Source organism: Telopea speciosissima, chromosome 10 (genome assembly GCF_018873765.1).
Source record: "Telopea speciosissima isolate NSW1024214 ecotype Mountain lineage chromosome 10, Tspe_v1, whole genome shotgun sequence".
Taxonomy (NCBI): domain Eukaryota; kingdom Viridiplantae; phylum Streptophyta; class Magnoliopsida; order Proteales; family Proteaceae; genus Telopea; species Telopea speciosissima.
In genome coordinates this window covers 35,176,025-35,191,578 of record NC_057925.1, presented here as the reverse complement: position 1 = coordinate 35,191,578, position 15,554 = coordinate 35,176,025, and the positions used below count along the sequence as shown (strand labels likewise).

General features: G+C 38.5%; 1 protein-coding gene across 1 annotated transcript in view; it reads right to left on the bottom strand.

Annotated features, from left to right (window-relative positions):
• Nucleotides 1-14,215: 14,215 nt before the first annotated feature.
• Nucleotides 14,216-15,554, bottom strand: part of LOC122644160 (protein ZINC INDUCED FACILITATOR-LIKE 1-like) — a 114,097-nt gene continuing 112,758 nt past the window's right edge. The window contains exon 17 of the mRNA XM_043837776.1: nucleotides 14,216-14,500. Coding sequence (XP_043693711.1) covers nucleotides 14,400-14,500 — 101 coding nt within the window. The 3' untranslated portion in view covers nucleotides 14,216-14,399. The remainder of the gene's footprint in view (nucleotides 14,501-15,554) is intronic.

Sequence of the window (15,554 nt, the reverse complement as noted above, 5' to 3'; positions counted from 1 at the left end):
TAGTTGTGAACACAATCTATTTATTATGGTGTATTTTTTTGTCACATAGAAACACATTTACTTATGAATGTATCTTTTTGTTGTGATGTAAAGATTGTGAAAGCACAATTTATTATGTGAATGATTTTATTTTTTTTGAATTTTGATGAATGATATCATTTTTCAGATGTCGATTAATATTTATAAATTTAATGTTTATACTAGGGATGGATGAATTTGATGAGCCAAAGGAAGGGAAGAACATGCACTGATCACTTGCTAGGACCGGTGTCTGATTGAAGCAATACTCAACAAGTTCAAGAAGGAAACAAATGCCCCAATGGATTTAAACCTGTTGCATACACTGTGTCCGTGAATGTACTGAACCTATAATTCTCTTCTCAATTTACATGACAATATATAATCAATCGTCTAAAAAATCTGAAGGCCTCACACAAAAAAGTGTTGGAGTTGATTGGTCAAAGTGGAATTGGATGGAATGATTAGATCAAAATGTTGAATGTGAATGTTAGTGAGAGCGTTGAAAAAAATTTATATCGGTAATAATTAATCATTTGATGCCTTTATATTTCTACTTAATCCCTATTTGTTTTACTCATTTGAACATTGATCCTGATTGTCTCGAGTAAATTGCAGATTCAATGGAGACATCAAGAAAAAGGAAGATAGTAGAATAATAGTTTATTATGTTTTTAATATTTTAATATTTTTATTTTATCATATATGTTGTGTCTAAATATATTACTTTTTTATGCTTAGAGTAATTCAGATGTGGACAAGAGACTTAACAAAAAAAAAAAAATTGAACTATTTGATGAGATGTGTGAGGTATTTGGAGTAAATCATGCAATTAGAGAGTGGACGAGATCGCGAAAACACTTTGGTGGTAATTCCGAGGAGAGAGGATCCATGGATGGTCTCAACTCGGTTCTAAACTTTGACTTATCTGGGGAGGACAATGATATAAAGGGATTGGCACAATGTGGGAGCAAGTTCACCCGGTGGACCACCAAGTGAGAAGAAACGCAAGAGGGGTAGGAATGCATTTCTTGAATAAATTAAGATATTGAGATAAGAGGTTGGACGTATGACTAAAGCGTTTGAAATGTAATACTGTTCCACATGCATCAGTTGTATTCACAGCTAATTAGGAAGTAGAAGGTTTATCTGAGGAAGTAATAGTCATGGCATATGACTATCTCATTGAAAATGAGAAGACTAAGGCATTTCTTGGTCTACCACCTAGGATGCGATTAGAATATTTAAGGCATCATGGTAGAATTTGAAATGATGAACAAACATTGGTATTGTTTGGTGCTATAATGGAGACCTATGCTCTCTTCTTCATCATACTGATCAGATGTGTCTACCTTGGAACTTAGTAAATCTTTATTTGAATTAGCTGATAAAACTGTTAACTTTACTAGTGTTAGAATTAGTTGGAGTAGTAACGAATTGTTTTATACCATAGTTAAATACATGACTCTCTTAGTGGATGAGTCAACTTTTGGGCTTGAGCTTTGTTCTAATATGCTCATGACTGCTCGTTGGATAAATCTGATTTGTATTGTTTTTTAGTGTGTTTGCTTTTATTTGGAATCATCGTCAACAAGTTCTAAAAACTGAGGATTTAGTACTAAAAACTGAGGAAGAAGAAGAAGAAGAACCCTTAGGGTACTTTTGAAACTGATTTGAGTTTGTTGGAATTCTCTTATGCCAATCAGTTTGACCTGGTACTTCATGAAATAGATCGCCTCCGTAGGGTAACTCAAACTCCAAGTTCTTGCCCCCATTAGCTTCTCCTATCATCATAATCGAGCCCTAAAATGTGCTCGAGTTACCGCCAGTCCCTGATTTCAGAACTAACCATTCGATTGCTTGCTGGTTTCTAGGATCCTTTCTTGCTGGATTCAAAAAGGGAAAAAAAGAACCCATTAAAACTTGACAAGAGAGAGAAAGAAAGGTATACCTGCAACTCATCTTCCCTAATCGATTTGGGGAAGATGAGTTGCAGGTGTTTTTTTTTTATTTTCATTTTTGTGTAAGAGTAATTCCATCAGTTCAAGTCTACTTTTTAACAGTGTTAGTCATGAACTGACGGAATGGACCTATCTGTTACCGTTTGCAAACCTCAGGGGGGTACACAGAATTTTCCAAACCTGGGGGTTGAAAATATCCTTTCGTTAAACCTCAGGGGGGTATGTGTAAATTTCCCAAGAAATTATTTATACATACTTCAATATGTTTTCCATGTTTGAACCATTTATACAAAATACTTTTCTTCTATTTCTTCTTATAAGCATAGGTAATTGTGATTATTACGTAGTTACCTGTAATGACCGTAAGTTTTTAAATTGTCTCCATTTTGGACATTCATATCTTCAATTGTAGACTTGGTCAGAGGGTCAGAGAAACACAGATATGTCATATTGGATTTCAAAACTCAAGTAATGAGCCAAAATACTACCGACCAATGAGATAGTGACATATGTCACAATATGAACATAACATGTTAGCTTTATATAACCGAGCCGAGCAAAGATCCCATACAATTGATTGCTCTCGAACATAAACCAAAGGACCAACCATTCATAGGGACCATACAACTCAAGTATCTCTTAAGGAAATCATAAAGATCGAACTGAATCTGATCGGTCATATCCAGTCGAATCGATCTGATAGAACTCGCCAGTGAGGAAATTTGACTTGGCCACCATGCGACACGTAATTTCCACATCATAACTACTCAGCGACCACCTCAACTAAACCGTTAGCTTAACCAGCAAGCAACTAAACTAACTCGACTATTAACTTACCTAGTTAGAATGTTCTCGAATGAAGGCATGCTTTCCTCATGACTCCATGGTCAACAAGTGTCCCATCTGTAGCGCGACACCTGACCCAACAGGAGACACTCCACAATGGTCTACCAGTCCAAAGATTCTACTCTGATCTACCAGCTTTTTCCTATAAATAGTAATGCCCAACGCAGGTAAAGGGAAAATTTTCATTTCATTCTCTGCTAAGAGAATTATCTGTTGCTTGAGATTGACTTAATCATTGGAGTGTCTCCATCAGTCCAGTCTGCCCCTCTAGTGCTTTGTTCTGCTTTTCTGTGTGCAAGTCAGCTCGGCCACATGGAAAATGCAGATTAGATTTTGCCGCAACATCAAGAATGCTCTAGAAGCAGTAAAACATGAGAAACTATATCTACTTAGACAAGTGGCTATCACAACATGTTCTATATGGAAGGTTAGAACCTATATCTACTTAGATAGGTGACCTCAGAGTCGGCATTGACATCTATGATTGGAACTAAGTCCCAACGATGGATCGATTTGTTACGACAAATCATTATCATAATATACATAAGATGAAATGGAGGCGAGCTCAAAGTTTCCTTCATTAATTGTTTACAAAAGAAAGGAGGAACATACATTGGTAGAAAAAAATTCCTACTACAGTAGTACATCAAAAAGAAGAAGGAAAAAGTTGGTCAGTAACATTCAAGGAAAGAGTGGATGGGTAGAACTTGAGGAGCCGACGACGAGAAAATAATCAGGACTGAGCTTGATCTCTGATGGGGGTGAATTCCGTCCCAATTTGATCCCGATCGACCTTGGGACCTTTCTCTGCCTGAGTATCAACAGCAGTCCCAATAGTCTTGGTTATGGGACCGGGAGGAATATAGTATTTATACTTTGAGAAGTCAAAGGTCGGGTCCTTCTCCAATACGAACTTAACACCCGTGTCCGACCCCTCACCAAATGAATCGACATTATGGAGAAGGATGATGTCAACAAGTTCTCGGGATTTCTGGAAATCCTCCACAAACTTTACTCGGACAGTTTCAACATCGGACTTAGCCTTGCGCTTAAGCTCATCATATTTGACCCTAACTATCTTCATCTCATCCTTTATTTCCTACATCTCTCCATCAAGGTCATCTTGCGCTTTGGTCAGGTCTGTCATCACCTTGGTCTGCTTGGTCATCTCTTCTCTTAGCTCGTCCACTATTTTTTGCGAGGCCTCATAATTCTTTCCGAGGTCCTATAGCTGCTTCTTATTCTTCCCCAATTCCTCACCGATCTATGTTGCATAGCAACAGACCCTCTCCAGCCAAAGCCCCACCTCGGCACAATCATTGAAACCCTTTTCCATTTCCTTATAAAATTCAAAGACAAAGACACCGTCAGGCTTGTCTCACAACATGGTCCGATCTATTGGCAGACGAAATTTGTTGACCCACTCCCGAGCTGCAGAGGCATCTCTGAAAATCGAGTCGTCCACAAGTACCTTCCATTTAGGGACGTACTTAGGAGTGTGGCCAACCTCGACGACCTCGACTTCATTCCCTCCTCTTCCCTGAGCTACAAGATCAGTTGTAGGGTCTTTCTTGGCGAGTTGCCTAGGGGGCGGTTTCTTCCCCTCTTGATCTTCTCTCTTTCTCTTTCCTGTATCTTTCACAAGAGTAGACTCTTTGGTGGGTGGGCATAGCAAAAGTTCCCCCACTGACCCTACGACTTAGGTCGCCTAGATTCTTCTTATCTTTGGAATTGTCATTAATGACAACCCCCTTGTTGCTCAGCTTCAGAGGCCAAGCTGTGGACTTATAATTCTCTGTTTCCTCGATAATTTTCTTCTTTTGTTTCTCAAGGTAAACTTTGGCTAGAGCCCCCTTGGAAATTTGGATATCCACCACAAAAATAAAGGAAACACAGTCCAATAAAATTAAATATTTGAGCTATATAAGGAGAGGCTAACAAGACTTACTGGAGCTGAGTTTCCATTGGTGAACGAACTCCTCGGTGTTCAGCTTCCGGACATCAAGTTTCTCACCCTCAAGAGTAGTCTGAACTACACCTGTTCCTCCGGGGTCAAGGGAACAGGTTGGTTGACCACCTTCAGGTTTATTTTGTGTCACTAGGACTTAAAAGGTTAGGTCAGAATTGTAGCAAAGAAAAAATGATCTTTCCATTTCTTGACCGAGCTGGGCATCTCGACATAGAAGGGAAACTTCAGCTAGGCCGACCCAATGTCTCTACAAGTGAAGTAAAGCCACCCACTGTTCTTGAACTTCTTCAACAAAATGTGCAAAGAGTGCGAGAGTAGGTCTCTGACAGCGCTCTGACAAGTACACAAAGAAACAAGTATGGTCCTCCATGCATTTGGGACGAGCTGACCTGGCGCTACTTGCCAATGGTCGAGCACTTCTTCCACAAATGGGTGTATAGAGATCCTAAGTCCACTGTAAAAGGCAATTTCATAAAGACACACCTTGGGATGCCAAGCTGGGTATGCCTTCTCAAATTTATTCGAGGGTTGGAGGATAATGTCTTGAGAATACCATATTTCTCCCGAATACATTCTAATTCGGCCCCATCCAGAATACTTGTGAAAGCATCAACTCCCACCAGGGCCATAGAAGCATCGACATTCTTTGACCTTGTCCCAATGTGGGACTTTGATAATATCAGTGTCAGGCCAAACTCTCTCTAAGTCTCTAACTTGGGTCCTAGTCCAACGTCTAGAAGTGACCTCCCCAGATTCCTCGAACGATTCTGAACTCCCAGATGAGTCATTTGAGCCTAACCTCGTACTCTTGGACTCATACTCACCCTAACTGAACCTCTCAACCTCAACCTCGTCCTCCCTATGGGGAGCACGATACTCGCTCAAAACAGACATACTCAAGACCATGATTAAAATGTGTAAGAAAACTTACTTGCGAGGTTGAGTTGTTCTTTCCTTCAAAGCAAGAGTAAGCACTAAGCCAAACTACTCTTTGCACACCGAATCGAAAGAAAGTATCACTTTTCACACGATGAACCGGGGAGTAGAGTGATATCTCGACCTAATCAACAATGAAAAAAGAAGGGAATGACTCTCCTACTATAGGAAGAAAGAGTAGGAAAACTTTTCAAATTGACGGTCCAAATTAAACAACATTGACGAACAAGATGCACTGGCGGTTCATATGCCCGAGATGTAATGATGGCGGCACCATCACGTGTCATGCCCAGGCAAACTTCTGCCGACTAGTCATTCTTTCCTGAGGCAGTATGGACAGGTGCATTAAATGCAACCAACAACCTCCTCCTAGATGACCAGAAGGTTGTCCTGAGAAGCAAGCCACATCAACCCGAGCTGAAGACCAAAACTACTCACTCGAGGAAATCTTGCCCTGAATGACTGGGAGGCATCTGATGAGCCAAAATACTACCAACAAATGAGATAGTGACATGTTACAATGTGAACAGAATAGGTCAGCTTTATATGACCGAGCCGAGCCAAGATCCCATATAATTAATTGCTCTCGAACACGAACCAAAGGACCAACCAATCATTGGGACCACACAACTCAAATATCTCTTAAGGAAATCACAAAGACCAACCTGACTCTGATCGGCCATATCCAGCCGGACCGATTTGACACAGCTTGCCCGTGAGGAAATCTGACTTAGCCACCATGCGACATGTAATTTCCACGTCATGACTACTCAGCAACCACCTCAACTTAACCGTTAGCTTGACCAACAAACAACTAAACTAACTTGACTATTAACCTACCTAGTTGGAACGTTCTCGAATGAAGGCATGCGTTCCTCATGACTCCATGGTCAACAAATATCCCATTTGTAGTGTGACACACTCCACAACGGTCTACTAGTACAAAGATCCTACACCGATCTACCAGCTTGATCCAATAAATTAAAATGCCCAACACAGGTAAAGGGGGAATTTTTCATTTCATTCTGTATTAAGAGAATTATCTATTGCTTGAGATCTAACTTAAGCATCAGAGTGTCTAGCTCCGCCGGATCAATCCGACCCTCTAGTGCTTTGTAATGCTCTTCTGTGTACAAGTCAGCTCGGCCACAGGGGAGCTCCAGATCGAATCTTGCTGCCACATCAAGGATGCTCCAGAAGCAGTAAAACATGAGGACCTATATCTACTTAGACAGGTGGCCATCACAACATGTTCTATATAGAAGGTTAGAAACATCTTTTGCTCGGGTAGTTGCATTCTATTATAAAGAAAACATTTTAGTTTTTTATTTTACATAATACTTTTGATTTTATTTTGTGCAATATTTCACAAAAAAAAAGTTAAATTTTTTTCTCCTATTTTGATATTTACAATTTTTTGGGTTTTTTTTTTTTTGAAACTTTTTAAAACCATGATCCCAACACCCCCACATTAGATGGCCTCACATATATGCAACAAAGAAAAACAAATGAAAAAATGAAATAGGAAAATCCATGTGCATCAACAGTTAAGTTTTTTTTTTTTTTTTTAATGAAAATGAAATAACTTAGAAAATAATTAACAATAGAGTCCCAAAAGGCTCCCTGTGTTAGGCTTTGAATTTTTACCCAAAAAAAAAAGAAGATAGGCTCTGAATTTTAGTTTTATAAAACTTTGGCTTGATTTGCCAAATGATAAGCTAAACTAATGGAAAACCTGTGTTCTTTTAAGACTAAAACACACTGAAATTGTTTAAAAAGCATAAAATATCTAACAAAAGGAGAAGCACTCCCAACGCAATGCATCATTCCCTTTCCTAGACAACCATTGCATAAGTTCCTTTGAATCTGTCCACACCTCTATGGAGTTGCTTCCCAACGATATTCCCCCTGGATTCCTTGATGTAGTCCTCTTGCCTCGACCTCGTGTGGACCACCTACGAACCCAATAAGCCTCTTTGGTTTCTTTGGCGTCAGAAATAATAAGTGGATAATCATTAGTATTTTATACAGGATGCACATGGAATTATGTAGATTGAAGTTCAACATTAACTGATTGTGCTTGTGATGGAGGTATGAAATTAAGATTAAAAAACCATCTAGAGATATTGAACAATAGGGGTCTGGGTTTTCTGAATTGAAAATCAATTTTCAGAAATTTGATAGAAAAAATAGACACTAACACTCCCAAATCATTTTTTCCAATTGAGTAATTGTGTTTGAAACCAATAAATAGATGAAGGAAATTAGAGGATTGTATATGTTCTTTTCTTTATTCCAATGGTCCTGCTTCTTATATTCTTTTAGAGAAGCTATAGAAAAATAGGATGTGCCAAATTTTCTATTGTTCATTATGACCAAGGACACATATGCTATCCAATCTAAGAAAATGGCTGAGTTTCATCATTATAGAAAGACCATTGTAGAAGGTCTCCACAAGAAAATTTTGAAAAGATGAATTTTAAGATTCCAAGGTGTCTTCTAGATTTTGGTTGCTTCTAGAGAAGAAATAGAACCAAGTTGTTGGATAAGAACATGTTTAATAATTGAACAAAATAGCATGAACTATTAAGTTGCTATTTTCCTTTTAACCATAGATTCAGGGTTTGTTTAATAATTCAACAATCTTTCCTGATATTAAATAATGAGTAATGCTAAGGGACCCTAGCCCAACTATGTAGCAAAACCTCTACCCAATTGCATTGAATGGCATGATATTCTCTTCAATTCTTTGGATGTTTACTGATAGAAGCTTTTGGGTGTTCCACCCTTTATAGAATGATATTTATAGTTTTTCCTATGTGATCCCAATCGGGTCTGGCATTGTGGGCCTGGATAGGTCTAGCTAATCAAGGTCATTACACTAAGAGCCACAACCGCAAAACACTCACAACTCCAACTATGAGGGTCTAGCACTTACCAACAATTAGATGAACATCTTGGAAGCCCCCATTCCAAGGTTCCTTATAATGCAAATAAAATGATAAAATTGAATTCACTAATCCCCACAATGATCAACTAGATGTATAAATCACATTCAACTCAACCTAGGATCTACAAATGAAAATATAGAAGAATTCACTTAAGTGTACTAGCTACTTGAAGAACAAAGCTCACAACCATCATCTCCATCTTAGGATCCACAAAAATGCGTCTGACATTTGCGTTACTGATAGCTTCAAGTTTTCTCTTCCAAATATTTTCCAAGTGTAAATTGGACATAGGTGATCGACGAAAATCCCAAAATCACGATTCAATCAAGAGCCTTTTGTCAGGGCATGTAGGCCCCACATGACAGCCTTCGTGCAGGGACCTCTGCAGGCATGCTGGCCAGCGTGCGGGGTCATGCCCCATGTCAATTGCTCCCTTGGTGTGGTATTGTAGACATTGAATCTTGTTATCCCCTCAACGATGATGACAACAAAACGCGAACAGACATTAGTATCTCTCTCAAGATGGACTCTTGTCTCTGCACCCAAGAAGGAGGTACTGTGCACCTGCTTCCCCGACTACGGTGGTCCCGCTAATGGGAGGGACCACACCACGGTCAGCGTGGGTGTCATCACTATGACGTAACCGCGGTGCCGTGTATTATTTACTACGGCACCGTGGTTGCCTCTGCTGCGCTGCATTTGACCACCAGGTTACCCCTATAAATAGGGGTAACCCCCACCCTCATTTGATCATCCTTGTATGGGCTCCACATGCCCACTCCCCTCATTTTATTTCTCTTGAGCCTTCATACATCCTTTTTAGCCTCTTTTTCAAGCTTTGGTCGTCCCTCTCCATGGATTAGACTCTCGTTACTCTGTCCGAGAGCTGAATCATCCAAAACCCCATTTCTCACATTACCTATCCATACTTAGCCCATATTCAACCGTTACTCTGCCCGAGGTCTTAGAAACGAAAGTCCCATATACAGTCATTACTCTGTCTGAAATCTTAGAAGTCAAAGTCCCATATACAATCGTTACTCTACCCGAAGTCTAAGTAGTGAAAGTCCCATTTCTAGCCGTTACTCTGGCCGAAGCCTGAGTAGTGAAATCCCTTTTATATAACCATTACTCTATCCGACAAAAGAGAGACAAGTCGATCGTCCATCTCCATCTGAGCCGTGGTATACATCTCTAGCCTTTGGATACAATGTAGACCATTTAAGTAGTCTACTTTAGTGTACATAATAAATGATTTTTTATTCCTTTCTTTCTTATGTTTGATCCATATAATCTAGCCTTGCATGTTGGTATAAGATATATTACTATGGGAGAATTTTTGACATCTAGGATCTAGTAGAAAGACTGTTTTAACCAGACGAGATGAGGTGCTAATACCTTCCCATGCTCGTAACCTAACCACTTACCCAGAATCTCTGATCAGACCATATGGAATCACGTTGCCATTTCCATTTACCCCAGATGGGCTACACTCATTTGGGTCCTAGGTCCGAATCCTATGTGGCGACTCCATCGATTTAATTGATGAAACATGATCACAACCCCTACATTGATGCATCGAAACTCGATGCCATCCATAACCCTTGTCATCAATGGACCACGGGAACCAATGGATTCCGCCTACAAGGCGGAGAAACCCTCATCCGGAGGGCGCAATACCTACAGGTGCCATTGACCCTGTGGGCCTATGCTGGCAATGTGCCTGTGAGCTCTTGTGCGGCGCCCAAGCTTGTTGTTGAATATGACCGAGCCTAGGTGGCCATGTGACCATGCTACCGTGGCTACGATCCATGGGCCAATGCTCTTTTCTACTAATGTGTGTTGTCACCTTAAACTACAACGCCACATCATCATTCTACATGCATCTGGGGTGCAAAATTTTCTGATAGACTATTATTATTAATATCATACATCATGAATCACATACATACCCTCATCACATACGTATTGTATCATGTACCCATGCATCTCATCATCATTATTATGCATGCCATGCCATCCATCATGCATCACATCATCATCATCTGCATGCATCCATCATCAGTATATGCCATACCATGGCATCATGTATCATATCATGTTATATCCATATGATCCCATGCATACCATCATTATCATACATGCACATGCATCATCATGCAATGAATCATCATCCATCATGCATTCAAAAGCCACATAAATACCATGTACATGCAAACACATGCCATACACATCCCAGACATGTCAAACGCATCCAAAACAATTCAAGCACATCTCGTACTCATCACTTGACATCCGAGACACATGCCAAACCATCTAAACACATCATTTAACTTGTCCAACTCATCTCTAACATCTCAAACACATCCTCACAGTGTTAGATCACCATAAACATTGTACTGTTGCCAACAATGACAATACATGCACACTCTGAACACCATCACACAATACCATAAGTCTAACAGAAATTATCTTCCCCTTTGGCAATTCGATGCTCTCGACTTCAATCTCTTTCACCATAGGTCAAGGAAAACTCGCTCTTAAAAACAATAACAAGATCTTGTCCTGAATGTTCTTTATCCAGTATAGTATGATTGACACAATTCACATAAATTACACTCTATCATATCCAAATATGGAATGGCTGACAATCATCACATCCAAAACATGTAGCTATAAATTGTGACAAGGCATACAAAACTAAAGATGGATCAAGCTCAAGCATTGGGGGTGGATTATTAGATACGACGATGGTTGTTTTGTTTTAGCAAAAACAAGCTCACGACATGAAAATTTGGTTTTGGCAGAAATTTGGGAAGGCTTCAGCAGTGAGTGTGATGCCATGGGTGAAGGATGAAAGGTTGAAGTCAGGACAGAAGCACTAGTCACTGTCCAATATCTTTGGTTGATGGTGTTTGATTTACTTGGACATTTTATTTTATTTTTTATTTCTATTTCATATCTAGCTCTAATGAATAATCGATGAATCATTGTAAACGAACGTTTCAGTTTTGGTAAAAAAGATCTGCGATCCCTTAAATATCCACAATTGCCACTAATAACTATTGAGGACCATAACTTTCAGGAGCTCAATTTGAAAAAACCACTTCTTACCTGCTAATTGTTTTGACACTCCAATCAAACGCTTGATTATCTTCTTATGGTTACATTGAAGTAGAAGAATTCTGTTATGTATGTCTCGAATTCCTGGACCCATTTCGAAGAATGACCCGCTCCGATATTTTTGGTGGTGATCCGAATGGAACTTTTCTGAGATCAGTGATGGTAGCGGAGGGCTTGGGCAGATAGGCCCAAGCTCGGAGCCCATCACTGATCCCGTTGGGGATGCGGGGGCGAAGTCCCCACGGTATGGTTCGACCCAACCCGTTGGATCGACCTGGATCCGATGGAAGAGTATTTATGTTCTTTACCCGCTTTATTGTAAAGATGAGTAAGATTTGGGGTTTTCATTTTAGGATTTCTGCGAGAGAGCAACAACGCCGTTTTGGGTGTTCTTGAGAGATCTCCATTGTAACTTTCTCCAATTTACATAGTGAAACAGCTTCGCCTTCGCCGGTGGATGTGGCACACCATACTGGTGTGTGAATCACGTTATATCTCTGTGTCATCTTGCTCTGTTCTTGTTTCTTTTTGGGCTTTGGTTGGTGTTTTGCGCTAACAAATTCAATAATGATTACATGAGAACTATTCAGCAAACATGGGACCCATTACCTTTGAATTTCGTGGCAAGATTAGCTTTCATGCAAGTACACCCAAAGATAATTTGTGCAATAGGCATATTTTGAGTTCTTGAAATATTTTGGACCTTATTTGGGTAAGCGAATGATTCTTGAGAACGGCTTTATGTATTTTTTTTTTTCATTTATTTTGATCCCCCTTTCCCCCCCCCCCCTTTATTTTGATTTTAATGATATGTCTTATAATATACCCATAAAAAAAGAATTTAATAATGTTTCAAATAGTTAGTATTTTTGAAACAGTTTGCAACAGTGAGGTCATGGATTCGAGTCTAGAAACAGTTTCTCTACAAAAGCGGGGTAAGGCTGCATAGGACCCTTCCCAGTGGTGGGAGCTTCTTGTACTAGGTACTCTCCCCCTCTCTTTTTCTTTCAAAGTGTTAGTATTTTTTGAAGCCATTACAAATCTTAAATGCTCACAAAAAATCTAGTATTTTTTCTCTTAGAAATCCATCTTACATTCATATTTTTTAAGTTCCCAATCGGTCATTTTTAGTTTATTGCTTATCCCCAAAAAGTTTATATTTTTTAGCTACTTGATTCAACCATATTCTATTTGATATCTACCTGCATAATCCTCCTCCAATTTTCTTCCAATTTACTCAAAAGATCCAATCATTTCTTAATAAGCTCTTCTTCAAAAGGGTTTAAACAATTCCAGATAGTTTAGTTTTCTTATTGCTTCTTCTATTCTACTTTAAAAATTTTCAATGACTTCCACATTTCCATATGTTCTTGTGCTTGACTTTGTTTCTTGTGGAGTGCCTGGTATATCAGTAGTCAGTCTCCTTTGGAACGCCTCCAATTTTCTTAAGCATCCATGACAAGCTTGTCTAAGCCAAGAATGAACAAATTGTAAAAATTGTGTTTGATTTTAGGGATCTTGGCTGTAATTAAAAAAATTGGGGAATGGAGCAAAATATAACTTCATTCCCTAATTAATTCTCTAATATTTGAGCCTTGCCTTCTCTTTTATTTGATCATCTAAATATTGGTAATTTAATCTCATATAATGTGCTCCAATAATTCTTTACACATTACATGCATAAATGACCTTTTCATTTCCCTGAATCAAACAGCTTTCTCCCTCTTCCTGTTAGTCTAAAACATACTAACATCATCAAAACTAACCATGATCCACAGTTTCTTACATTATTACCCATCAATGATATTTTTTTCTTGCTGTTGAGGAACCGGCTAGCAGGTAAGATAATTTCAGTCCAGAAGAACCCTGTAAAATAGGTAATCTCTACAGTTTGTAGTCCAATCAGTATCTTCATATACATAAAAGTTCCTGTAAACTAATAGCAGACAAATGTGCAAGCCCAGTTTGCATCATTAAGCTTCTATTCTTTAAAGCATAGATGTAATTAATAAATCATTATTCAAACTGCGTCATCCAAGCATCATACTCACCAAGAATAAGACAAACAACATAAAACCCTACTGTACTCCTCAAGAGAAACCATGAATAATTTGGAGGGGCATATATAGCCATTTGGGGAACTATTAAATGGTATTTGAATAGATAATAACATCAAATGTCGTTCATCACATATAAAATACAGAATACTTGTAAGCAGACAAAACAATATGACCTTGTCCCTCTTTGTTTTTTGATAAATGCTGTGATCAATAATGCATACCATCTTTGTATTAATAATGACAACAAAATCCTTAATCCATCCCAACAATGACAGTTATGAATTCCATTGAGTTTCCATTACTTGACCGGACAACCCAAAATTCAACTACATCGAATGGATTGGGCATGTATTTTATTCAAATAATTTCTATTTATAATTGCCGTCTTGTAACAGAGACATGATCGATATATTGATATCCACATAGATATGGGCTTTGGCTCATTTGTGGCAGGGGCACAGCTAAGAAAGTCTTAGTCATATGCAAAAAGGATGATTTACCCTGATGATTGCTGCAGCCTGAGATATGATTGGTTTCATTGCAGTCTAGTGCTTGGTAGAGCAAGAAATGGTTTGAATGTCATTAGCAAGCCAATCACTTCAATCACATTTAGTATGAAGAAAACCATCTGAGGACCTGATAGTTAACAAGCAAACGGTATTCAATAACTGACATTAGCAAAAAGATCTGCAAGACCTAAGATTCAATAGTATGAAATATTAAAAATTTAGGCATAATCAAGTTGTTTAATCATATCTAGTCAGGCACTTCTCAATGCCAATTCCCCCACAAGAGGTCTTAGGGTTATTCTAACTCTTGGGCCAGCCTACAAGTCAAAGCAGGAGGTTATTTTTCAGTCTCAGACATAGAGGATGGCTTTCATATGGTTTGGGCCTTCTTATTACATTTGTAATAGGCCGAGTTTCAAAATTTAATCAAAATGGTCAAACTTTTGCAAATTATTTCAGTTTCCCAAGACCTTGAAATGAAATCATATTTGAAATACAAGTATCTGACACGTTAACAAAATAAATGAAACAAATTGTGGAAGTCACAACTTTGGTTGAAGTGATCAAAACATACATTCTTTCATATAAACTGCCAAATTTCAAGTCGAAATGATCGAAATTGGGGAAATGAGTCAAATATCTTCCATACTCATCTAAGCTCCCACGACAAAATTAAAAGGAGATTCATGATCTTTGCACACAATTGAATTGAATCTTCAAGAAAGAGGTAACTCCCTAAAACTTATCTTGGTTCAATTTATGTGGTAGATTTAAGCAATATTTGACTGTTCACATGAGATCCACATCATATTCTGAAAGTTTGGGGGATTTTTGCAAGATTTGATCTTAAAACCCCTAGGTTTCTTGAACCAATTTTCCCAAAAAAAAAAAAAACTGGGTGAGATAGGCCAATGTATTTCTATATTAAACACATTAGGAGTTTTTGGCATCAAAATGTAAGGGTGACAGTATAATAACTTGATGTTAATATTCAACTATGTACGGCAACTTGTATGTTTGAAAGGACACAGTACCTACATTGTACACTAGCAAAATAAGGTGTGAAGTCGAACTACCATTTTGGGGAATTTTTTTATACATCTATAATCATTCATACATTTGTATTATGCTTAGATATGTATCCATAAAAAATTCTGATGCAGGTCATAGAAAAGAGGAAA